Here is a 25,514-nt window from a genome sequence, read left to right as displayed (position 1 = left end):
GAACACTGCCAGGGAGGGGGCATCCACAACTTCTCTGGGCAACCTGTTCCAGTGTCTCACTACCCTCATGGTAAAGAATTTCTTCCTAAAATCTAATTTAAATCTTCCCTCTTTCAGTTTAAAACCGTTTCCCCTCATCCTATCACTACATGCCCTTGTAAAAAGTCCCTCTCCACCTTTCCTGTAGGCCCCCCTCAGGAAATGGGTATAATGGGTAGGGATCTGTAAATCCATACACTCCTAACTTGAAGCTTCTCCTTTCTTACCCTGTGGAAAAATCATCATCTTTCAACGACAAAAAGCAAAACACTTGTTTGAAAGATAATTGTGTTTTTATTTTTCTAAGCTTGCACTTGTGGAACATAATAAATGGCCTGATATAATGACAACTTTGCAAAAGAAGAATCTCCCTCTCCCCAACATCTGGACAGCAATATATAAGTATTTACAATGAAAAAATAGGGAAGGGAAGAGAATGAAGTCAACATTAGCCAAGTCAGTTTGGTTCTACACATCTGATTTTGAACATCAATTATGTCATTCACTTCAATCTTAACCAACACTTGCCTTTCACAGTCCTGAGGCTTTAACTTAATTTTTTAGATCTTATGTGCAATAGATACACTCCTCCTCTGCTTCTGTAGTTTTCTCCTGTACAGTAACCATAGAATTTCCCTATTAAATTTTTTATTTCATTTTTTTAACTTTGAAAACAACAAAAGAATTAAATATAAGTTTATGTCTCCTGATACAAAGTTTCTCACACAAACACACCACAACACTGAAAATCAGCATAATGAAATGCTGTATAGCTTCTTAACAAGGACATTAGGTCTGGGTCCTAATCTGCTGGCTTTAACAAAAGCTCTCTTCAAATAGAACAAGTACATATAGAAAAAATAACCTTCTTATTTTCTTGTTAAAAAAGGAAATGGTGCTTTCTATAAACAAAAGATGCGATTTCCTTGACACAGATATAAGTTATATTGGAGAGAGCTCAGAAAGCTTTAAATAAACTTGGCATTTGTTTAAAAGGATGATTTAAGAAGTTGATTGGAAGAGGTTTAATCAGCCCATTTAGCTTGGTAATTCTAGAAACATCAGTGTAAAAAAACCCTACTTTTTTTTGCTTTCTGCTATACAGTGTCACACAATCACATGACTGAAAACGTTGCCTGCAGAAATGGTAGACACCAATCACGCACAATTTGGTTGTATTATGTCAACACTGATTGCATTGTCCAACAAGAGGTTCAACATCCTTCGGATACCGAGGTGCAGTCCTTAGCAGTTGTTTCACATATGTGAGCTTCGCCTGCCTCTAGTGCCCAACGATACACGAAGCCTTGGCTCTCTCGCTTTATAATGTTCATTGAAGTCCAATCTAAAGCTAAGAAACCGAAGGCTTTCATCAGAACTCGTTGTCAGCAGGACCAAGAACTGCTGGACGATTCCCTGAAGGAGAAAGAAAAACCCAAGAGACAGCTAAGAAGACATCACTGATGTGTTTTGTGCAGGGCTGCCAGGTGGTGCCCAGGCCTGACAAGGAGGCAGAGGGAATCCAGGAAAGGGCAAGCACAAGCATTTATACCCAATTATTAGCAAATGAGTTATGCTGGATCCGTTCTTTCTGCAAAAACCCAGAGCTTCATTTTATCTTCAAACATCTGCCATGCACTTCAGAGTCTCCAGTGCAAACAGCTCAGGCCTTTAAACCACCCCCTCCTTGCCCTGCTGGCACCCTCCATCTGCCCAAAGTCTCCCAACTGCCAGGGAGCTGCCCCTGCACCACTGCCCCAGCCCTCCCAGGGCAGCCCCACCATGCCTGGGAGACCAATTCAGGATCCAGCCTGTGCCAACAGGAGACTTCACCTTGTTTCCACGTTATACATACAACGCAGGCCAGGCCAGCATTAGGCCACTACTTGCTTCAGAAATATGTATTTGACGTAGGTCATACAGCAGCAAGTGGCACCCCAGAAGAGCAGAGCACCTGCCCAGTAGGGCAGTCACTGCTACAGACCCAGTGGCTAGACTCTACGCACTCGGCACGTGGAAGGCATGCTTCTGGAGCCCATCCTCCCACTCAGCTCTAGTCGAGGGACTGCAGGAGCATCACAGCATGCAGGAAAGGAGAGGACTTCGGGAGGATGGGAAGACTCACTTGAAGAGCTCATTCCTGATCTCCACTAAACACTAATGCAGACATGCCCATAACTAGAGCACCCCATTACTTCCAAGGCTGGCCAGGGAAGTCCTGCATGGAAAATTCATAGTCGGGCTCAGCAGGAATACAGTCCACGCAGGCAAAAGCTACATTGCCAACTTGTAGCAATCCTGTAAAGCACACAAGCTACAATCTACTTACAGACTACACTTAAAGAATTTGGCTCCATTTTCCTCTGGGAGGGAGAACTGCAATATTTGGACCCATGAGCAAATTCCTCCCAGATTTTTAGTCCTTGTGTCAAAGCTCAGGATCTCTACAGCCTTCCACAAAAGCCACCAGTATTTTATAACCTGGGTTATGAATACTATTCTGTTTTCCTTCAAATTTCCACGTGAACTGAACTCTTTTGACAATGTAGCACTTCATCCAGGGTAGCTATAGCTTGGCAAAGCTATAGGCAATACAGAAATGGATCTGATGCAAACCACCAGAGAAAAGGACTGAAAAGTGCTCTGCACGTGCTGTACAGGTGCGAAGTCACAACTATAACAGCTATAAAGAACCAATTGTACTCTTACAAGGTAAAATGAATGTATGGATAACAACCCAGCAAAACAACTTTAACCTCATTCATTTACCTAGGGAAACAACGCATGCTTACATGTTCAATATTTGTCTAAATGTGTATTTATGAATATTAAAATAAGAAAGAAAGATACAAGAAATATCAACAGCAAGAAGGAAGAAAGCGGGCCCTACAGCTTTAAGCCAAACTCAGCATCAACAACTTTAAAAAATCCTAACTTCAGGCATGCCAAAGGTGATAAATAAGAGATGTTAAAAGGCACACTACATGACACCAAGAGTATCTCACGTGTCAAAGTCAAAAGATGAGTTGGGGTAGGGTTTTGGTTTTCAGTTGACCCGGGGTCTAATCCTGAAAGGCTGCTGTGGCACATAGTGCTGTGTCCCTGCCTTTCACTGATTTCTGGAATGCCTTCCCTGAGATCTAACAGCTGATTTTCCTGGGGAATGGAAGCTTTAGAATCAGATATAACAAATTAAGACAAATCCAGAATAATTCCCATCAAAGATGACAGCCTGTACATGTTCCCTGAAACAGATTACCCACTGCTCATCTCAGTGTGCTTAAAATCAAGTTTTAGGCCCTTAATAAGGACCCTTTCTGCAGTCTTTAACAGCAATGACTTGCAAAGATGGTGAGAAGAAACGGAATGCAGAAGGAATTATATTTTTTTTTTTCAGATTACACCAGAAGATAGCTATTACTTCCACTACTGGAGGAAGGAGGACACTTACATAAAGAGACTATTCCTCTTTGTCAGGGGAACATACATGATCACAAAACCTGCTGTCTACTGAGGAACAGTGAATACAGGCTTCTAAGTAGAGAAGCAAAAAATGAAGACCTAGATCCACAAACTGCACACATGAATACATAAGTTACACCTACTCCATATCTGAAATGGATTTTTATGTATCAAAGCTCAGCATCCATATTTAAAAAATATAATCTAAGGAGCACCTGGTAAAAGTGAGTGAGTATTCGCAGCTGTGAGCACATTTTGGGTATTGAGTCCTGAAATTCTTTCATCCTCTTGCTCTCTTCTTCATCTTCTGATGCAGTTACACCCCACTTGCCCTACACAGAGACCAAATGAGTTAAGAGGTCAAGCATCACATGACAAAAGTTGCTAATTAGGCCATCTTCTGCCTGGCTAAACCACCATATTTATACTACCAACCATTGCCATAGAAAGACAAACATGGAGCCTCTAATACAGAAACTATCAGTCCCCTTGGTGGTTGTACTGCACACAAAAGAAACCTGAGATTAGCAAAGCAGGCGAGCCTCACACCAGCACTGCACGTCCCACAGACTGACAGTAGGGAGGCAGTCATGGAGGTATGGCATTTTTTGCAAAAGGATTAAGAATATTAAAGTCTTTTCCATTTCCTTCACCTAAAACAGCCCTAAATTTCTCATCTTCCAAAGCCCACTGCAGATTCTATTCTCCTAGAGGTTTCGGGCAAGACATAAATGAAGAACACCATTCAGCAGTTTTATTTGAATTCACTAGCTACTGCTGATGACTTTTACATTTGTCCCAACTACATTTTTTGTCTTTGCTGTACCTCTACATGATATCTAAAATCCTCCATGTATCAAAAGACAAGTATATCTGCCTCAATTTTCATGTTCTAGTAATATCCTTACTGTACCTCAAGCTCACGCTGTTTTTTCCTCTCTTCAAATTGCAACCTCAGCTGCAACTCCTCCAAAGCAGCTCTGTACATTGCATCTTGGGCATTCTGGAGCTCAATGATCTGATCAAAAACAGCTCGAAGCTGGTTGAGAAGTACCTGTGAGACAGTTAAGCAACAAAACAATGAAACAGTTGTACAGCAAAAGAGTTTAAAGTTACTACCACTCTTCAGAACATGAGTAAATTAAATCTTTTTGCACACAGCTGGAGAGACTGTTTTGCAAAGCCCTAAGTCAATCGTTGCATGATCACATAGCTTCTTAGGACCAAAAGCAACTGACCCACATTGTAACAAGTTTTACAATCAGCATTGGTCACTGTGTGTGGGGAGCACGTACATAGCCTTATATCAGAGGTCTTATATCAGAGGAAAAAAAGTGACTTTTCCCCTTGCTCCTACAACATAAGAGAACATGGTTCCTAACGCATAAGCCAAGATCACAAAGCTACAATTTAATGCAAAGGAGAAGACTCACCCTGGAATCACTATCCAGCAAGCACCGAGCTATGATTGTGTCTAGAAAAACTTCATGAGCTGCAATGATGTGATCCAAGTCCTGTGCTTGTTGGACCTTGTTCCAGAGTTCATCCCACGAACATTCAAGCACCTGGAGCAATGATTCAGGATTGGGCTGTTTTGATTTGCTAGATGACAAGCTCTTTGAAATTTAAGACACACAACACATACAGAATATTAAAAGTACTTCATTTTTAAGCAACTAATTGGGTGGATAGAGTATACCTCAAATGTAATGTAATACTGCATTTGATGAATGAAATGGACCATTTCTGATGCCAGAACGTGACACTGATGCAGCACCCCAGAAAGCTCTGTAAAAAATCCAAAGAGATGGCATGTTAAAGACTGCAAGGACAGGCAGAGCCATCAAACCAGCTTTTTTCTACCAAATTCAATAGTTCATAAAACAGCCACTAATCTTGGAGGGTAGCAGCAATACTGGCTGGCAACAGATGAGCCATGAACATTGCACAATTAACTCCTAGAAAACATGAGCCAAAGTGACACTGACTGTGTGCTCAGACAGTGCCAGAGACTTGCTGAGTATCACAACTGAAAAAGACCCTCTCAGTCCCAAGAGACCAAAATAATGTTAAATGTCCCATGCATTCTTTTGGTTGAAAATCTGGGGCCACAGATTTGCAGTTGCTTCTGGGGCCTCTCTTCTCTTACCATTACCCTTCAAACCACAGACAGCATATGTTCCATTACTTAGCTACAGAGACCATAAGAGAGGGTGGCTGTGACAGGAGGTAGGGAATTTGTGGCTCATGTGGTCCAGGTTCAGTTTCCTGATCCACCGCAGAGACCCACAAGTAAGTTACTAATGGCCTCAGCTGCTCACCTGTAAGAGAAGGTACCTCTGTTGCAGAAGGATATTTTCAAGATGACCATCAACTGCAAAAATTCTCTGGAATGAACATACTCAGCCTTCTGGAATCAGGCAGATATCCAGACATAGGAATTAATTTCTAAAAAGCTGCCAAAGTAATTTGCCACTGCAGACAAGCTATGAGACTGCTACAAAAGGAATTTTACATTTTCTTATCTTGGGATGTTACAGAACCATCCAATGATCTGAAAGATATTACAGCAAGCTACTCTGTTCTTCATTTCTTATGCCTTTGTAGAATGACTATCCCTAACATATTATGTTATTATATGTCCAACATATTATGTTGGACACCCACAAGGCTATGGGCCCGGATGGGATTCACCCCAGAGTAATGAAGGAACCGGCAAATGAACTTGCCAAACCACTCTCTATTATCTACTGGCAGTCCTGGTTACTGAACTACCTACCGGCAGCTCCAGTTCCAGCTGACTGGAAATTAGTAAATGTAACGCCCATCTACAAGAAGGGTCGGAAGGATGATCCAGGGAACTATAGGTCTGTCAGCCTGACCTCGGTGCCAGGCAAGGTGATGGAACAGATCATCTTGAGTGCTATTACACAGCACATGCAGGACAATCGGGGCATTGTCCTTGGTGCTGTCTCTAGGCACATTGAGGATAGGGGGATCATTAGGGGCACTCAGCATGGCTTCACCAAGGGGAAGTCATGCTTAACCAACTTGATAGCCTTTTATGAGGACATAACCCGCTGGATAGATGATGGTAAAGCTGTGGATGTGGTCTATCTCGATTTCAGTAAAGCGTTTGACACGGTCTCCCACAGCATCCTCGCAGCTAAACTGAGGAAGTGTGGTCTGGATGATCGGGTAGTGAGGTAGATTGTGAACTGGCTGAAGGAAAGAAGCCAGAGAGTGGTGGTCAATGGGACAGAGTCCAGCTGGAGGCCTGTATCTAGTGGAGTCCCTCAAGGGTCGGTACTGGGACCAGTACTATTCAATATATTCATTAATGACTTGGATGAGGGAATAGAGTGCACTGTCAGCAAGTTCGCTGATGACACAAAACTGGGAGGAGAGGCTGACACACCGTAAGGCTGCGCAGCCATTCAGAGGGACCTAGACAGGCTGGAGAGTTGGGCGGGGAGAAATTTAATGAAATATAACAAGGGCAAGTGTAGAGTCCTGCATCTGGGCAAGAACAACCCCATGTACCAGTACAAGTTGGGGGCAGACCTGTTGGAGAGCAGTGTAGGCGAAAGGGACCTGGGGGTCCTAGTGGACAGCAGGATGACCATGAGCCAGCAATGTGCCCTTGTGGCCAAGGCCAATGGCATCCTGGGATGTATTAGAAGGGGTGTGGTTAGCAGGCCGAGAGAGGTTCTCCTCCCCCTCTACTCTGCCCTGGTGAGGCCGCATCTGGAATATTGTGTCCAGTTCTGGGCCCCTCAGTTCAAGAAGGACAGGGAACTGCTAGAGAGAGCCCAGCGTAGAGCCACAAAGATGATTAAGGGGGTGGAACATCTCCCTTATGAGGAGAGGCTGAGGGAGCTGGGTCTCTTTAGCTTGGAGAAGAGGAGACTGAAGGGTGACCTCATTAATGTTTATAAATATGTAAAGGGCAAGTGTCATGAGGATGGAGCCAGGCTCTTCTCAGTAACATCCCTTGACAGGACAAGGGGCAATGGGTGCAAGCTGGAACACAGGACGTTCCACATAAATATGGGGAAAAACTTCTTTACGGTGAGGGTGACCGAACACTAGAACAGGCTGCCCAGAGAGGCTGTGGAGTCTCCTTCTCTGGAGACATTCAAAACCCACCTGGACGCGTTCCTGTGTGATATGATCTAGGTAACCCTGCTCCGGCAGGGCAACTGGACTAGGTGATCTTTCGAGGTCCCTTCCAATCCCTAACATTCTGTGATTCTGTGGCATCGGGGCCAGAGAACATGGATTCATGAAATCAGGTCCTGCTTTACCAACTTGGTCTCCTTCTATGACCAAGTGACCCACTTAGTAGATGAGGGCAGGGCTGTGGATGTAGCCTATCTAGACTTCAGTAAGGCTGATAGACAGCCGGCTAAACATGAGCCAGCAGTGTGCTGTAGAAGACTGCTCTATGGCAAAGCATAAGAAAGGCTTTCCAAAGCAGGGGGAGGAAGGAAGACAAACCAAACTTCCTTCTGAGAACAAAAGAACAAACAAAACCCTAGGAATGGGAGACAGCTCCAGCCTGAAGACCCTCAGGTGATGAGAATAAAATCTTTTAACTGCACTGTAGTCTCAAATGGAATGGAAAGCAAGAATGCAATAGACCACTGGTTTTGAGTCAAACAGCACTTCTTTGGGATAGCGAAATGACAGTAAACTAAATCGTATCTCACAGAAAGAGAAAGGAAATCTAGTCATCCCATACAGTTCCAGAGATCAGCCTTGTGCACTGGAACAGACTTTACATGAGCTTGTTTCCCAGTGACCTTCTGAGACAAAGGTGACTGCTTCCACCCACCAAACAGTTCCTAATTACAAAAACATAAATATATCTCTGTAAATATTACTATGCCACAAGGAAGTATAATCCTCAATAGCTATTTTTTTACTGAGAGAAATGTAGCTAGGTAAAAAAAGTCAAGACTAAGCCAGTACCGATGTTCACAAATATGACTATATTCTCAGCTGAGAAGTAGGGTCATAAAATCCCAGTCCATTAAACATACACCAGAGCCACTACACTTAAGAGCTCTCCTATTTCTTCTCAAACATCTGTTTCTCTTATCTTAGCCTCTTCTGTTCTTAGCTAAACAAAAGCACAGGGAATGAGTAAAACTAATAAATTCAAAAGTGTGCATGTGTGAGACTTACTACTTTCAGTACAAGAAAGAGGGAGACACAGGGTACAGATAGGAAGGCATCAACAAAGATGAATAAAAGGGTGGAAGAGTAACGGTCTCTTTCCAGAGACGTGATGCTTCGTTCGCTCACTGCTACAAAAACTCACAACCAAGGATTAAGTAAAACAAACAGGAATCCTCAATTTCCAATAATGTTATTTTATCTTCACCATCATCTACCATTAAACAGTCAGTCAAGAGGATCAACAAAATATAAAATTAATCTGTCCCAACAGACCTTTTTCCCCCTCTTAATACAGTTTAATATAAGACACAGTCAGCTAAATCCCGTTTACAGGTATGTCATTCATTTGGGCCTCCCTCACCTGGTATACTTTTCAGCAGCTTTGCATTGCACATGTGCCCTTTCCATATATCAGTAAGAATATACTCCATTCGCTTTGCTCTCCAAAGGAAATTAAATACTCTTAGATAGTGGCTCATGCACTCACGCGTAAATACCTACAAAACAAACAAAATATCAGTACAAATTTAATAGACATACCGTGTGTTCTGAAGGACGAAGAACCTCTTCACAGTCCATCGTATCTGACCCATGCAGTTTATTGGTAAATATTGTCAAAACAAAATCCCTGGAAACCCCAGAGCTTTTGGGAAGCTCCTCCCTCAAGGGCTGAACTGAGTTACCGAACATTCAAGTAGGCACAGGGCACTGCAGGAAGTGTAAGAAGGGGTGAACATGACAAAGCCTAAACATTTTGCTCTTTTCAAATTACATATGTACAGGAAAATTCCTTCTGCTGGTCAGACTCACATTTTGATGTCCTGTTTTTTACAAGTTCTTTATAGAGGCTAAATGCATTCTGATCAATAGTACAGCTATTTTCTCAGTAGTTCTAACGAACACTACCAATCAAATTTCATTTAGACAGTACAAATAGGTTTTCCTCAAATACATTCTTCAGTTCCTTGCAAATTATCCCAAATTAGCAGCTACAGACTAATAATAATGAAAGAAGAGGAGCACTCCATTTATTAAGTACTTGCTAAAACCTCTGCTGAAACAAATGAATTACTGATTTTCTGTAATGACTGTTTTAAATGTAGCTTTTCAGCACTCACAGTTAGTTTGGCTCAACTGCTTATACAGTGGGTGCATCCTAGATGCCAAAAAAAAAAAGAAGTCTTTTCGATCTTACATTTCAGAATAAAAAAAAAAAGTTATTTCAATAAAAAAATATTTTGCAATTCAATTCAGTATCTGAGACATGTTCACAGCCAGCAGTGTATGACATTACCGTTGCTATTGGCCCATCAACATGATAGTCTAAGCTGAAGACATCCCATCCAGTGTCCCCAGGCGATACCTGTATTAAAAAGATACGCTACTTTCAGTGTCTAACCAGAGCATACTAGTGCTGAAGAGCAACTCATGCTTACTCTTCCATTCTCCACAGCCTATGAAAAAAAAAGCATCCACATCCATACTGGATAGGAGTTCCTTGTTGAATGTAGTAGATTAAGCAAAAATGAACTGAAGTTTGACGCAAGGGTGAGATTCATCTCACCCAGATGTTGATGTTTGTAACGTCAATGCTTTTCCATTGGAGATAGTAAAGGAAACGAAGGGAAGGAAAAGCTTCTTGGGCAGGACTCAACTTAAGGTACAGACTTATTTCAGACGCTATACACTACATTGGTTAACTCTCACCTCTGGAACTGGAGCTTTCTTACTAACTGAAGTTTCTTACCGGAGCTCTCCCTCATGAAATGCACTTTCATTGCTTCACTCTTTGTAACTACTGACGACAAAGAGACCACCCCCCAGATTCTTGTAAGAGTAACAGCAGTAGGAGGTGTTTGCAGAATCTCAAATCAGGGCCACCAGTATCAATTACTGTTAGACCCCAAATACTCAACTTTGTATTGTCAATGAAATTGCTGAAACCCACAGCTTGAAATACAAATAGACAATAGGCAGGAAACGGGAAAAGAAGAGAAGACTTATTAAATGAGGTTTACCCAATTCAAAGTAGACTTCAATGGAAAGCGTGAGGGAATGTATTTACTACATATACATATGAAAATTTTGTTTCATATAGATGTCTGCATGTATACACACACAAAAAAAGGTATGTTTCAGGTCAGAGTCACCATGATGCAACAGACCTCCAGAAGTCGAACATCCAATCGTTTGAGAATCTCAGGATTATCAAATTGGGCATTTGTAGCCCTCACTGCCGTTTCAAGGATTCCAGTTAGATTATGCTGATACAAGGTTGTAGCTGGTCGTGCAAGCTCTGGCCTGGTGATAATGAAACAAACAGTCACGGCATATTACTGAGATATTCTGCAGTAGCAATTTGGTAGTAACTGCAGCGAACAGTGAAACACTTTTCTGACAGACTTTCAAAACCTCTCATATTACTCTTTCAGACTTTACCGTGAAAAAAATCAATGTGCAAGAGATTTCAAATTGTCTACTCATGGGCAACTATACACCTGAACATCAACATGCAGAGTAACTTTATCCTCATTTAATGCCAGTAATTTGAAATTACCAGGATTGCTAGCATAACTATTCTGTAATTTGAGTTGCATTCATATCTAAAATGGGGCAGATTACATCATTAACACATCAAATCAATGATTTCATTTCAGTTTTGAGTGGCTTAACCGATAGCCATCTCACGGGCTCAGAAGTGCTAGCAGAAGCACATAAATCCACTCCCTCTATGTAACTTGAACTTTCCAAAGAGCTGTAACACGCACCTTGCATGTAACAAGCACGTTGCACTACTCCTCTCCCTCATGATCAGTACTGGAAAGCCCCTCACTACTTCTGCCTCAAATGTAATACTGACTCCACAAACTAACCTTATTCTGCTTCACACTAATTTTCACTTAAAAAAGCATGGTCGTGTACAAATAGTCACAATGTTGATTTTGATTTACAAACAAGTCAATGGAAGCTCTATTACAAAGCCTGCCTTCTAGACCAAAGGAAAGCTTTGTAAAGGACATTTTCAGTAGACTAAGTTTCCTCAGTAGCACCAGCATGTAAAAGCGGTGAGCTTGCAAGCACACTTTAAGAACTGAAACTGATACTTGTGTATACCTGAGTGCTTGAAACAGAGGCTGGTGAGGTATCAATTGAATTTTTAAAAATGCATTGCAGGGTTTTGACACAATGCTTTGGACCAAACATCTCCAAAATACAGAAGCCTAACATTCACAGTAATGCTAACTAGTGGCATCAAGAGCAATAGGACTTTTCTGTTTAAACTTGCTGACAGGAGAGAGGAGAGCTAACATCCTTGAGGCTGTCACAAAGTCAAGTGTAAAGATACCTATGTTAGTGCAACTTTTCAAGACATTGTGAAATCGAACTGTATATACTTCTTACCAAAAGAATGAAGAACAAAGTTTAAGCCTCAGGGTCAAAGAAATTAAACCCAAACCAGAATTTAAAAGTTGTTCAATGTGAGTAATAAGATAAAGGGTCCTCTTCCAAAAGCAAAACAGTTTCTGAGCTGATCATGCACATTTGCAAGCATCAGAAATTCAACATAATTACCCTTCCCACTCTCTTACTTGAGCAAGTCCATTAAATGCCTGATAAAGTCTCCTTGACCAAGTAGTAAGTAGCGTCTCATGGCCTGCATGTGTTCTAGTAAATTGTACTTCTTATTGAGAACATCCAGCAGGTATTTGCTGGTCTCAAAATAAGCTGCATCAATTTTCTCTTGAAATGCGTTTTCCAGATCTGTGAACAAATCAGCAGCTAAAAAAAAAAAGAAAAAAAAAGTTAAAATGAAATAAGTATTTTTCCAAAACTGAGGCAAACAAGCTTTGGAATTGATCCACTATATTACACATTTGGCATAGCCAAAGTGAAAGCAAGTCTAAAGCAGCCCATACTTCAACATTATTACTTTTAATCTGTGCCCAGCTTGTACTTTCCAATAAGAGCTCATATTCATCACTTTGACACAGAAAGTGATTTTTTTTATCTTGCTGAAAGACTGCAGTTTACAGAATCAAATAATTTGAAGGAGATCTAAAAGCTCAGAGTTAGGGAAAAGCTTTGTTGGGGGGGACCACTTTCAACAATTTTTAATTACACAACTATTGCTCTAAAGGTAAAAAATGAAGATCGAGGTACCAAATTAGTGTAAGACAGTGCACTGCCTGCTCCAGGATTAGTTTCAACCTGTATTGACAGGAAAAAATAAAATGAAGTTTCATGTTGTTCTGATGAGATTCAGCCTCAATTAATAAAATGCTTTTAACTGAAGAAACAAATAGTGGTTCTAATAAAGAAGTCACTCTTTAACGAGGAAAACCTCACAATGTCTGGTGCAATGACATTCCCCATCTTTAGACTCACTCCAGCACCTCAATGTCTGTCTTGTAGTGAGGGGCCCAAAACTGAACACAGAATTCAAGGTGTGGCCTCACCAATGACAAGTACAGGGGGACGATCACTTCCCTAGTCCTGCTGGCCACACTATTTCTGATACAAGCCAGGATGCTGTTTGTCTTCTTGGCCACCTGGGCACACTGCTTGCTCACATTCAGCTGGCCATCGATCAACACCCCCAGGTCCTTCTCCACCAGGCAGCTTTCCAGCCACTCTTCCCCAAGCCTGTAGCGGTGCATGGGGTTATTGTGACCCAAGTGCACCACCCGACACTTGGCCTTGTTGAACCTCATGCAGTTGGCCTCGGCCCATTGATCTAGCCTATTCAGATCCCTCTGCAGAGCCTTCCTACCCTCAAGCAGATCAACGCTCCTGCCCAACTTGGTGTCATCTGCGAACTTACTGAGGGTGCACTCAATCCCCTTGTCCAGATGGTTGATAAAGATATTAAAGAGAACCGGCCCCAATACTGAGCCCTGGGGAACACCACTTGTGACCGGCCGCCAACTGGATTTAATTCCATTTACCACGACTCTTTGGGCCTGGCCATCCAGCCAGCTTTTTACCCAGTGAAGTGTACACCCATCCAAGCCATGAGCAGTCAGTTGCTCCAGGAGAATGACGTGGGAAACGGTGTCAAAGGCTTTATTAAAGTCTAGGTAGACAACATCCACAGCCTTTCCCTCATCCAGTAAGTGGGTCACCTTGTCATAGAAAGAGATCAGGTTACTCAAGCAGGACCTGCCTTTCACAAACCCATGCTGACTGGGCCTGACCGCCTGGTTGTCCTGTGCACGCCCCATGATGGCACTCAAGATGATCTGCTCCATAACCTTCCCTGGCACTGAGGTCAGGCTGACAGGCCTGTAGTTCCCCGGATCCTCTTTCTGGCCCTTCTTGGAGATGGGCGTTACATTTGCTAACCTCCAGTCAACTGGGACCTCCCTGGTTAGCCAGGACTGCTGATAAATGATGGAGAGTGGCTGGGTGAGCCCTTCCGCCAGCTCTCTCAGTACCCTTGGGTGGATCCCATCCGGCCCCATAGACTTGTGTGTGTCTAAGTGGCATAGCATGTTGCTAACCATTTCCCCTTGGATTATGGGGGCTTCATTCTGCTCCCTGTCCCCGTCCTCCAGCTCAGGAGGCTAGGTACCTGGAGAACAACTGGTCTTACTGCTAAAGACTGAGGCAAGGAAGGCATTAAGCACCTCAGCCTTTTCCTCATCCTTTGTCACTATGTTTCCCCTCACATCCAACAAAGGATGGAGATTCTCCTTAGTGCTCCTTTTGTTGCTAATGTATTTATAGAAACATTTTTTATTGTCTTTTATGGTAGTAGCCAGATTAAGTTCTAGCTGGGCTTTGGCCCTTCTATTTTTTTCCCTGCATAGCCTCACAACATCTTTGTAGTCCTCCTGAGTCACCTGCCCCTTCTTCCAAAGGTCATAAACTCTCCTTTTTTTTCTGAGTTCCAGCCAAAGCTCTCAATTCAGCCAGGCCAGCCTTCTTCCTCGTCGTCTCGTCTTTTGGCACATGGGGACAGCCTGCTCCTGTGCCTTTGAGATTTCCTTCTTGAAGAAATGTCCAACCTTCCTGGACCTCTTTGCCCTTCAGGACTGCCTCCCAAGGGACTCTGTTAACCAGGCCTCTAAACAGGCCAAAATCTGCCCTCTGGAAGTCCAAGGCAGCAGTTCTGCTGACCCCGCTCCTCACTTCTGCAAGAATCGAAAACTATCATTTCACGATCACTATGCCCAAGATGGCCTCCAACCGTCACATCACCCACAAGTCCCTCTCTGTTTGCAAACAACAAAGCAGGGCACCGTCCCTCATTGGCTCACGCACTCACTCAAGTAGGGGTGTAGCATGTGTAAGGCAGTACCTATGGCTGAGGACACATGGACCAGTTTCAGCTTCTTGTTATCCCAATGTTCTGGTTTGGCTGGGACAGAGTTAATTTTCTTCATAGCAGCTAGTATGGGACTATGTTTTGGATTTGTGCTGGAAACATTGTTGATAATGCAGAGATATTTTTGTTCTCATTAAACCACAACCCCAAGCAGAAAAAAGCCTTTCCCCTCTCCTTAGTACTGCTCCTTGCCTTGAGGGAAGAGGCCTGCCCACAGCCCTTCATCTCTGAGACAGGAAAAGTCAAGTTTACATGTGTAGCTGTAATGTATCATCTCTGTAAACACTCACACCAGCACAGGCAATGCACCATCCCCATCTGACATGCAAAACTATTAGAAAGGTTGCTTACGTTAAAAAGCAAGAGGCCTAGGCACAAGTTTTTAAAGCTGTGCAAAATCATCTCAGGACACCATGAAAGGCAGAAATGGGTCCAGATATTGTCAGATGGCACAAACAAGGAGGACAGGATGCATTTCCAACACCATTGACACAGAATGTTCATTCTGGATTGAATCGGTAAAATGCCTTAATTAGAAATGCAGTTTCGTGCAGAATTAAGGCAGTGCAATACTACGAGGTATTTAGGCTGCAGACCATAAACTCAGCACACTGCAGATATAGTGGACAACATCCATTTCTAAAATTACACTTCTGTCTGTAACTGGTATTCTCAGCACTTAAGATAATGTACTTGCTTTGAAGTTCTCATCCCCTACATAACAGGGAACCTGTATTTGTGCAGATCTTCCATTCAATCAAGGAGAGAAAAACAGAAGTGCAAATTAAAAAAAAAAATTGCAAAAGCATGGCCATAAACACTGCGTAAAGTGGTGAAAGTACTGTAGCCAAAGGATGTTTTCGCCTTTTTCAGGAGCAGCTGGAAAGACAATGGTTCAAATGCATTTGCAGCCCTTATTCACTTAACTCAGACCCCTCTCTGCACTCTAAGCACATCTTTGACTAGGCAAGCACTGTTCATGGTAGAAAAATCATATTATTAGATGAAATATTCTTGCAGACGTGAAGGGGATTTTATTATTACAACACCTTTCATGGAGGTAACTCATGCTAAAAGTCCATGCTGCGAAGAGTTAATATAAAAATCTAATCCAAGGTTAATCTGGAGAAAATAAAAAAAAGAAAAAAAAAAGATAATCCTACAAAACTAAGCTTTGAAGTTACATATAATAAAGTCATAACTGAGAACAGGAATATAGAAAACATATTGTACAATAAGATATCAAAAAGTGCAAAGAAGGATGCTCTCAGAAAACTAAGTAAAGAACTTGACAAAAACCCCAAATGTTTAGACAATTCTTCTCCTAGCAAAAGCTGGATATGCTAGCAAGACACCACTATACGTCTAAAAACTATGTATAAAACAGCATCAGAGAAATTATCCCAGTGATCTACGTCTTAACAATTGACTCTTTGGTATACTAAATGAGTTGTAAAACGAAGTAGAAGAAGTAAAATACCACCTTCACCAGAAGGAAGCAAGTTGTCCTTTCTCCCAGATGTAACAGCATCCTAAGCATTACCTTACCTTTTTTGCTAAATATTTACACATAAAGTCTCCTTGTTTTAGATGTTTATTATTTGCTGTCTTTCATCATAACAATGCTAACTTCATTGCAAAGAATATGCCACCAAAGAATAACCACAAATGGTATATAAGCTCTCACTCATTAAAACTGAAATCCCTTCTAAATAGAAAGAAATCAGCTGAGGGAATTCTGATAGTTAAGCTTTGGTTTAATGCTCAACAGCTGGCAACTCCAGTTCTAAGTAATCTTCAAAAAGAATTTAACTAACTTTCCATGTACTCAGTTTTCTTTGTACATCTTATATTGGTAGAGTGCATTTACCAAAAGGCTTCTGTCCTGCCTGTTTTTACTGCTCATTCTCTTATTTACAACTAACAGCTTATTTATTATTTTTTAATCACAGAATTAATTCAGTATTATTATGGAATCATATGATTAAGTATATTTGATGAGAAGTCGCAAGCCCTAAATTCTTACTGCACCACTCAAGAATATCCTTTCCCCCACCCTATCCCTCCCAACAAAAGTCAGCTGAAAGCAGGTTGATCATGCCTGGTTTCATTCAGAAATCCAATACATTAACAACCATCCAGCAAATCTATCAAATTAAGAAAAGAAAATTACATATGTGCATCTTCATACATCTTTTCTAAAATGTAAATATCCATTAAAACATCTATATTTTAGGGCAGATGGGACTTTTGTATTCCTTTCCACCCCACTATCCAACATGTCAGTTTACAGTCTAAACCACATATTGTACAGAGCTCAGTTCAAAGGGAAGAAGCTGACTAACAGATACTCTACCATCTTTTGAAGACTCTGCAGACTTTGCCACAGCAATCATCTTTGTGGATGGAGTCTGATCATGACAAACTTGATGCAAGAAGTTTATGGATTTTCCTATTAGGAGGACCTGAACACAAAAGGATATTTTTTTTGGAAGTGATTTAGATATAAGAAAAAAAGCAAAAATGAAGCAAAGCCACCCACAACCACCAGGACAACAGGATATTTTGCCATCTTTCTGTGCTCTTAGCTTCACAATCCCAATCACAGCAATGCAGAACTTCAAAACTAACACAAAAAGGTTTTAAACACAAACTTCTTTTCCTCCCTTGACATCTCCCTAAATAAAAGTTTATCAGTTAGAGAATGGAAAGGAGAAACAGTCTTATAGTCTTCCTCAGCACGCAATTTTATTAATGTAGCTATTCTTAAGATGATTTATTGTTAAATTTGGTCTCTATTTTCTTAATGGAAATCTAAACAACAGTATAGGGCCAACAAACCATCCGATTAACTTCTGAATTCATACCTTTTTTGATTGCTCCATTGTAATAAAAGAAGGGATCATTGATTTCCTCAAAGTGTATTTGTCATGCCACAACCGATCAGTTTTAACTGTAGGATCTGAAGCTACAAAAAACTGTAGATTGAAATAAATATTAAAAACAAAAGATGAATGTAAACTTTCTCCCTTTGTGTTTCATTTCTGTATTCAGAAAACTGTAAAAATATTTATGAGTTGTTCTTTTAACTAACTAAAAAAGGAAAAAAAAAGTTCATAGCTAACATGCAGAGTTGTCCTGGCAATTGATATGTAAATTGTATCTTAGAGATCAATATGAACTCTGAAGAAAAAAGTTAAAGAACAGCTCAAATAATTTAATCTCCTCTGTACGTTATGAAGCCTTGACTACCGCAGGGTAAAGTACAATGTACTACCTGTAAAATATCCACTAGGAAATACAGAAGCATATAGCATTTTTGAGGCAATTAGTTATACAGTTTGGGTAGGAGATAAAGTTCACAATGTAAATATAATATGCTTTTATTTTACTGGTTCTATCTTCACTCAAGCCCTTTTGGATTTCTTCCTATTTTAACAGATGCAGAATTGCAGAAAAAAAAAAAAAACACCAAGAAATCCTGCAATTGAACCGGTGATCAAATGCTAACTTCTCTCAACTCCACACAAGAATACTTTCATTTGTAAGAAACTAAATCTAAATTATTAGTTTTGTTAAAATGACTTGTGGAAGGATTCTGTCCTCATCCTGTCAAACAAGACATCCATTTTTTGAACAAGAACTATTTTTGCTGCCTCCGAATACTATTTCCACGTGAATTGTCAGTTGTCTTTGTTAAAAAACTGTCTGCAGTATGAAAATTGTAGCTTTCAGTATACCACATCCAATAGTGATTTTCTGTATTACAAACACTCTTACAGTGCACGTGTAAATTTTTAAACAAAGAGTTGAAAGCTAATGAATTACATAGAAAAAAAAAAAAAAACAAAAAAAAAGACAACACCTCATAAGTGGACATTAGGAAGCATTTCTCTACAGAGAGGGTCGTCAAACACTGGAACAGCCTTCCTAGAGAGGTCAATGCTCCAAGTCTGTCAGTGTTTAAAGAGGCATTTGGACAATGCCCTTAACAACATGCGTTAACTTGGTCAGCCCTGAATTGGTCAGGCAGTAGGACAAGATGATCATTGTAGGTCCCTTCCAACTGAAATAGTCTATTCTGTTCTAAGTTTGAGGGGCAGCTGGAAAAAAAGTAAAGTCTATTTTACACTTCTAGCCATGAAGATTCATAGACATTTCACACAAGTCTCCTAATGCTGACCTTAAAGATCAGTTGTGAGTGATACCTATACTCTTTTTCATTTTGACCCAGATGGACAGTTTCAGAAAAACAAGACAGCATATTTCACACTTAAGTTATTCAGATGTGTCTCAGAAGTGCTCAATTAATTTTTAAAAATTATTCTTTGGCTTCTTAGAATCAAAAAAAATATCACTTTAGCAAGACTGTACTGATTGGAGACAGGAAAAAGGAGTTGGGAGAGCTTAAAGAGGCATAAAAACATTCCTAAGACAAAAAAGGGCAGTTACTAGAACTTGCTGTTACAGAAGTTAGAACAAGTAGCTCTGGAGTTTCTAGAGGAACTCTGGAACCATAAACCTCTTCTACCCAATTTGAGAAACTGAAGTTATTTATGAAGCTGAGGATAACAGTAGGTAGTCAGAGTAGAATATTCTGAACTTTATTACAAATACAAGGCTTGCATTCTAAACAGTCACAAAGAACTCTGCATATGTTACTATCATTACACTAAGCCAGAAAAGAGAGAGATGACTTTGTCTCTCCTCAGAAGCAAGCATCTATTGTTAGTCCACCATTCTCCCTCTACTAAACAGACCCAGGATATGATTCATTGAAGACAACATACTGCATCATTGCAGCCTCCAGACATCACACTGACTGAATCCATTAAGAGAGTCACATTTCCTGTTGTTATTGTATGTATTACTTACTCATATGTTATACATTTCCATCACAGTCGACTTTTCAAATTCTCCTCTAAGCTTCTCACAGATTATACTCCCACAAAGCAAACGAACAGAGACAAAATATTTACTGTATCGCATACATTACCTCATGGTATGTATCCTCCAGCTCTCCATCATAAATCCAGCGATAAAGGAAATTCAGTACAGGATGGGACACTAGGCCAAGAATATGCTGAACCAGAGATCTCATGTAGGGATCTCCTGTTTTAGTATAGGCATGAACTGCTGAGGCTAGTTCACCCCCTTTTCTCCCTGTAAGATCATAGAGGAGAGGAACAGAAATGTATGAAGGAAAAATACATACATCACAGTTAAATTAAGCAGCCTTTGATTTTAACTAGTCATATGTCACTCAGAGCTTGCTGAACAGCAATTCTAAAATGTAGCAAATGTACATTTTTTAATGTTGACAGGGAATTCCTGTGTTTTAAGGCATGAATCATTAATCTCACTGAAGTATTAAGCACAGTTCTCTGACACTGTATTCTGTCTACTTTACGGTAGCTTGGAGGAATGCAAATTTCAAGGCATCAGATTATACAAAAAGGTTGATTTTATGCTGCTTTTCTTCCCCACCACCCCCACCAGAAGAGCACTAAGAGAGGCCTTAGTATGTTTTCCTTCTCTCCTGTACTTGACTCTCAGATGTTTTGTGTGCACAGATACACACAAACACATCTTTCCTGCTTCTTGGTTATAGTCCTCCCCATAGGTCCTTTAGGCATTATTTCCTGTCTTCTTGCAATTGAAAGGTAAGAGGCTGTCAAATAAAAATAAAAAAAAAGATCTAGTACTTGTTTTGCTGTTACATGGCACAGCTTAAAGGTTTGTTGCAGCACAGGCTGTAGCATTCAAAATTTTCATGAATATCTTAAAAGTAAAGCTCACTTTTTTTTTTTCAAAATTGTTACCAATTCCGATAATCAAGGGAAAACAGATGTTGTAAGCTTTTTTGGTTAAGATGCTGTTTTCCAAGGGCCATAATCTACAACACCACTCCTCAGCATTTTCTTGTGCATTGCCAGCACAGCCATGCACTATTTGCAGATTTGTAAAGTTTCGTGGTTTCACATGAATCTGCAGACAAGTTGCAAATGACTCCTATATGCCATCATATAGAGAGGAATAGCATAATACTCATACATAGTGAAGAGACTAAGCCAACCATTTCATAGTGTATTAGTATTTTTTTTCAGTGTAGCATTCTCTGAAAGATGACTAAAGCTTGAAAAGTGTGTGCTTAAAATTTGAAGGATTACTCAAGTACCTTCCAGTTTAAAAAAAAAAAAAGAAAAAGTGTAAGTGTATCAAAACAGCACTATAATTCGTCAGTTTTTTGCTTAAACTAAAAGAGAGAGAATCCTCTGGATTAGCTACCCAAATTTTCTAAAAAAACATAACAGTAATATTATTGATATCTGGCATGCACAACCACTCAAAGTTACATAACTTCCCCATAAATATTAAATTCACGTTAAACAGACCTTGACAGTGATCAACAAGTGCTGCAAGGGTCTTTAACCTTATTTTAGGATCATATGTCCAGACTAGGAGACGGCGAAGTGTTAAACTGCTCTCAAGTCCCAAATTCACGCCCTGATCATCTTCCAATTGCAACTGATCAAATTAGAAACAGAAAGACATATCAAGGAACAAAACTGGCAAAACTGAAGCAGAACTATGTTTCACAATTTTTGTTCTAAAGTTAGCTTTTCACTAACACATTTGAAATACCCAGTATATATATTCTCTCATAAAATCATTCAGCCAAAACCTGAGAGCCACACAAGTGGAAACAGAGAATCAAGTGCAGGTGAAAGGACAGAGGCAAGCAGAAGCGTAATAGGGCAGACAGAGCACAAAGGCCAAGAAAGTTAAAGCAAGCAAGGTGACAGATAGATAGTCACAAGAGGAGAGAAAAGCAAAGGAAAAGAGAGCAGAGATCCTGAAAGACAGCAAATACTGGCCAAAGAGATGCTCAGAAAAGAGTAAAGAAAAACATCTAAAGGAAAGGAAGGGTGTAGGAGGTAAAATTTCTATTACTGCACAGCCAGCTTATTTTAGTTCAACATGGGACAAATTCGGTTCACTGTCTTCCTCCAGAAGCCATCAGAACTTGTTAGGTATGTAGTGAGATTAAGGAATTGCTATCACTGAAAAAAACATTACAAGCTATAAGAAAAACCTGTCACAATGTGACTACCATCAATCTTCCAACACCATGGAAAATGAAAGCCAAATATTTGCAACTGAGATGCAAATGCACATCTCATACAAGTACAGATGGGGTAAGCAGGACAAGAACACAACCAAAGAATACAGAAGCAAGTTCCTAGAGCAGTCCCAGCAGATAAACTCTTAGAAAATATGCTCTGTTTCCTGCATGCCACAACCAAACCACTCTGTGCTTCCACATCTAGCACATTTTTTTTGCCACATACAGGTATCAGACTAGGGTCATCCACATTAAGATCAGCCTTAAAGGCAGTTAAAATCATTACCTTCCGGATGCTCCTGGGTCCATGGTTTTTTTGTTTGGAAATCAGCAATAATAAGAGACATATATGAGCAAGAACTGTCCTTTGACTTTAGGGAAGAGATTATACACTTACATCTTCACCATGGAAGTGCATTTTTAAAGGGGCTGACAACTTGAAAACAGTCTGCAAGGAAAAGACCTGAAAAGCTCATGGAATAGTACATAGTACACCCAGGAAGACTCTTTCAGAGAAAGAGACATGTTTGGGTGAAGCTCTGAAGATGAAATATAAAATTATAGAGAAAAAGACAACACAGAACCCTTTGATGAGATTCCTGTTGTATATTACTATGCCTGAACTACTAAGTGGAACTGCAGCTAATAACTCCTAAGATGACAGCCTGTACAACCTCCTGAATATAAGGATGCAACATGCACTCAGTTCCAAGACAATCTTCTACTTCTTTTCAAGCAATTAAAATGTACAGTTTTGTAAGAAAGTCTTTTTCAAAAAAAGCAGATTTTTTCCATCACTTTTTATTTTAAAATTGACAAGTCACGAAGCTCACCTCTGGGATAACCTGGCACAAGCCTTGAGAATGCTGTCTTCCTTCTTTAAGATTTCTGCTCCATCAATTGTAAACACAAGAAATGCCATCCTCTGTCAGAACCCTGGCTAGATGAACCACTGCTCTATCTCCAGTGATGACAAAAGAAAGTGGTGTACAAGAAGAGCAAGCAAAAATGACCCCTCCGTCCCCCTTAGGCTCCTTGCACCCCAGCTGCAGCATTCAGGATGGAGGCATCCTTGCTCAGCCCTTTTAATAGCAGTTTACAGACCTGCCTTCCATGAATTTGTATAACCCCTTTCTCAACCTATTGATACTGCCTTTTGTCGTGACATCCTAAGGAAACAAATTTTGGAAGTTGGCTACTCTGTTTTATACCAACCTCTTTCTACTGTCACAGAGTGCCTCCTTTGCTCTCGCAGCCATTCACCAAAGCACACAACTTTGTGTTTTGCTAATCCTTCGTTAGGTTGGAAGCCTCAGCCACAGCTCCCCTCCACCTTTTCCTCTTCAGCCTCAAGAGACCCAGCCCATTTTCCCTCTTCCCACACAGCAATTGTCCCATGCTCCTGAGGATTTTAGCTGACTTTCTCCCTCCTTAGTCTCCACCTCCCCAACGTCTGACAGGCTGCCATCAGGACTGCACACGGTGTTCCAGCGTCACACTGACACCTGCTGCCATGTTCCCAGTGCCCACTTCCCTGGCATCTAACTGCACACCAAGTCCAGCAGTGCAGACAACCACCTGTGAGGACACGAAGGTTTTTCCCAAATTGGGCCTGCTGATCACAAGTTTGGCACTGAGGAAGCATGCATTAGATTAGATTAGTTTTCCTCCAGATAAAAAACCTTGTACTTCCCACACTGGGGCTCCCCAGCACCTATTTGCTCACACACTCTGTTTCATGCTGCTCCTTGACACACACAGAGCATCCGGAGTATCAATGTTAGCGAGCTTTCACTGACAGACTGGGACTTTTTGCTCTGCCTTACCTTCTTCAGATCATCAACATCAACTAAAACCAGTGCTAGCACCTATCTTTGGTGCACACTACTGACCCTTCTCCATCCTGCAATGTGACCTTGTGCTTCCCAGCCTTCAAGTCACAAGAGAATCTCTCCTCCACTGCTGGGTCTTCTTCCTTTCTTTCACAGCCTTTGGAGAGGAATCTTGCCAGGGGCTTCTTGAAAATCCAAACATAATGTGCCTCTGGAATCCCCTTCAGTCAGGTGCTGAGGGACATCCCCAGAAACTCCAGTCTGCTAGTGCAGCAAAACTTTACATTACAGACACTGTATTGACTGTTCCCTACCAGAATGCATTTAATCAAATATGCTCAAATACAATCACGAACCCTAACACTGGAGATAATCCAGCATGGAACATGATGAGCAACAAGAAAAGCAGTAAAAGGAAGACTGGGAAAAATGTGGGTGCAGCTACTGAATGGTGCTGGGAAAGTGGCAAAAGGAAAATGGAAAAAGCTGAGGTACTCAATGCCTTCTATGCCTCGTTTTTTTGGTAAGATTTGTGATTGGGAATACCAGACATCACCTGAGATCAGAGGGGAAGTCTGGAACAAGGGAGACTTGTTGGAGTGGAGAAGGATCAGGTTAGGAAACATTAAACAAACTGGATATACCGAAGTCTATGAGACCTGATGGGATGCACTGATGAGTGCTGAGGGAGCTGGTCAGTGCCACTGCAAGGCCACTCTCGATTATCTTTGCAACATCATAGCAATCAGAGGTGGTTCCTGACGACTGGGAGAAAGCAAATGTCACTCCACTCTTCAAGAAGGAGGATCCATAAAACTACATACTAGTGAGACTCACCTCATTCCCTGAGATGCTGACAGAGCAACTAATCCTGGAAACCATTTCCAAACACATGGAGAACAAAAAGCTGTTCTCAGAAAGGAAAGCTCAAGGAATGGAGGAGGAAGGGGGTCACTGGTGGTGATGGAGTTTGTCTTCCCAAGCAAGCGCTAAGTGTGCTGAGGTTCTGCTTGCCAGGAAGTGGCTGGACATGTGCCCGCTGATGGGAAGTAGTGAATGAATTCTTTACTTTGCTTTGCTTGCACGCACAGCTTTTGCTTTCTCTATTAAACTGTCACTAACTTGATGGACTTCTCTTTTTGCCTTCCTTCTATTTTCTCCCCATTCCCCAAGAGACAGGGGTGAGTGGGAGGCTGAGTGGCTGCTGGCCAGGGTCAACCCACCACAAAGGCAAATGCAGTTTGAAAATAAGTGATGCCAGAACTTTCCTTTCGTTTTCCCCTTACATGCTTCCACTTCCACCAGATTAATCTCTTCTTTTAAAGGTTTAGTGGAGCAGGAAGGGTAGAAGAACCTGCATTTCAAAGAAGTCATACATATTTTCAAGATCAAGAAGTTTTAGAAGTTAGAATAAATCAAAGCTCCAGCAAACCAAGACTGCAAACGTATTTTGGACAGAGCAGGAAATAATTACAAAAAGAGTAACTGAAGAGTAACCAGGAAAAAGAAGCAAAAAGTATGCATGACAGGCATTCCAAAGACA

The 25,514-nt window shown here is 41.1% G+C and overlaps 1 protein-coding gene across 2 annotated transcripts in view; it reads right to left on the bottom strand.

Annotated features, from left to right (window-relative positions):
• Positions 1-310: 310 nt before the first annotated feature.
• TUBGCP3 (tubulin gamma complex component 3) overlaps positions 311-25,514 on the bottom strand; it is a 61,372-nt gene continuing 36,168 nt past the window's right edge. The window contains exons 10-22 of one of the 2 annotated variants that reach the window (XM_068420321.1): positions 21,409-21,541; positions 20,010-20,176; positions 17,881-17,991; positions 17,370-17,478; positions 12,276-12,465; positions 10,851-10,986; positions 9,980-10,048; positions 9,047-9,182; positions 5,201-5,289; positions 4,935-5,066; positions 4,415-4,555; positions 3,717-3,833; positions 311-1,455 (exon numbers count right to left, since the gene is read on the bottom strand). In XM_068420321.1, the coding sequence (XP_068276422.1) occupies positions 1,297-1,455; positions 3,717-3,833; positions 4,415-4,555; positions 4,935-5,066; positions 5,201-5,289; positions 9,047-9,182; positions 9,980-10,048; positions 10,851-10,986; positions 12,276-12,465; positions 17,370-17,478; positions 17,881-17,991; positions 20,010-20,176; positions 21,409-21,541 (1,689 nt within the window). In that variant the 3' untranslated portion in view covers positions 311-1,296. Of the gene's footprint in view, positions 1,456-2,198; positions 2,258-3,716; positions 3,834-4,414; positions 4,556-4,934; positions 5,067-5,200; positions 5,290-9,046; positions 9,183-9,979; positions 10,049-10,850; positions 10,987-12,275; positions 12,466-17,369; positions 17,479-17,880; positions 17,992-20,009; positions 20,177-21,408; positions 21,542-25,514 lie in introns of those variants that run through there. The other variant, XM_068420331.1, reaches the window with a different exon arrangement.

This window comes from Nyctibius grandis, chromosome 2 (genome assembly GCF_013368605.1).
Source record: "Nyctibius grandis isolate bNycGra1 chromosome 2, bNycGra1.pri, whole genome shotgun sequence".
NCBI lineage: Eukaryota > Metazoa > Chordata > Aves > Nyctibiiformes > Nyctibiidae > Nyctibius > Nyctibius grandis.
The sequence above is the reverse complement of the archived record's forward strand: the minus strand, read 5'-3'. Positions and strand labels throughout refer to the sequence as shown.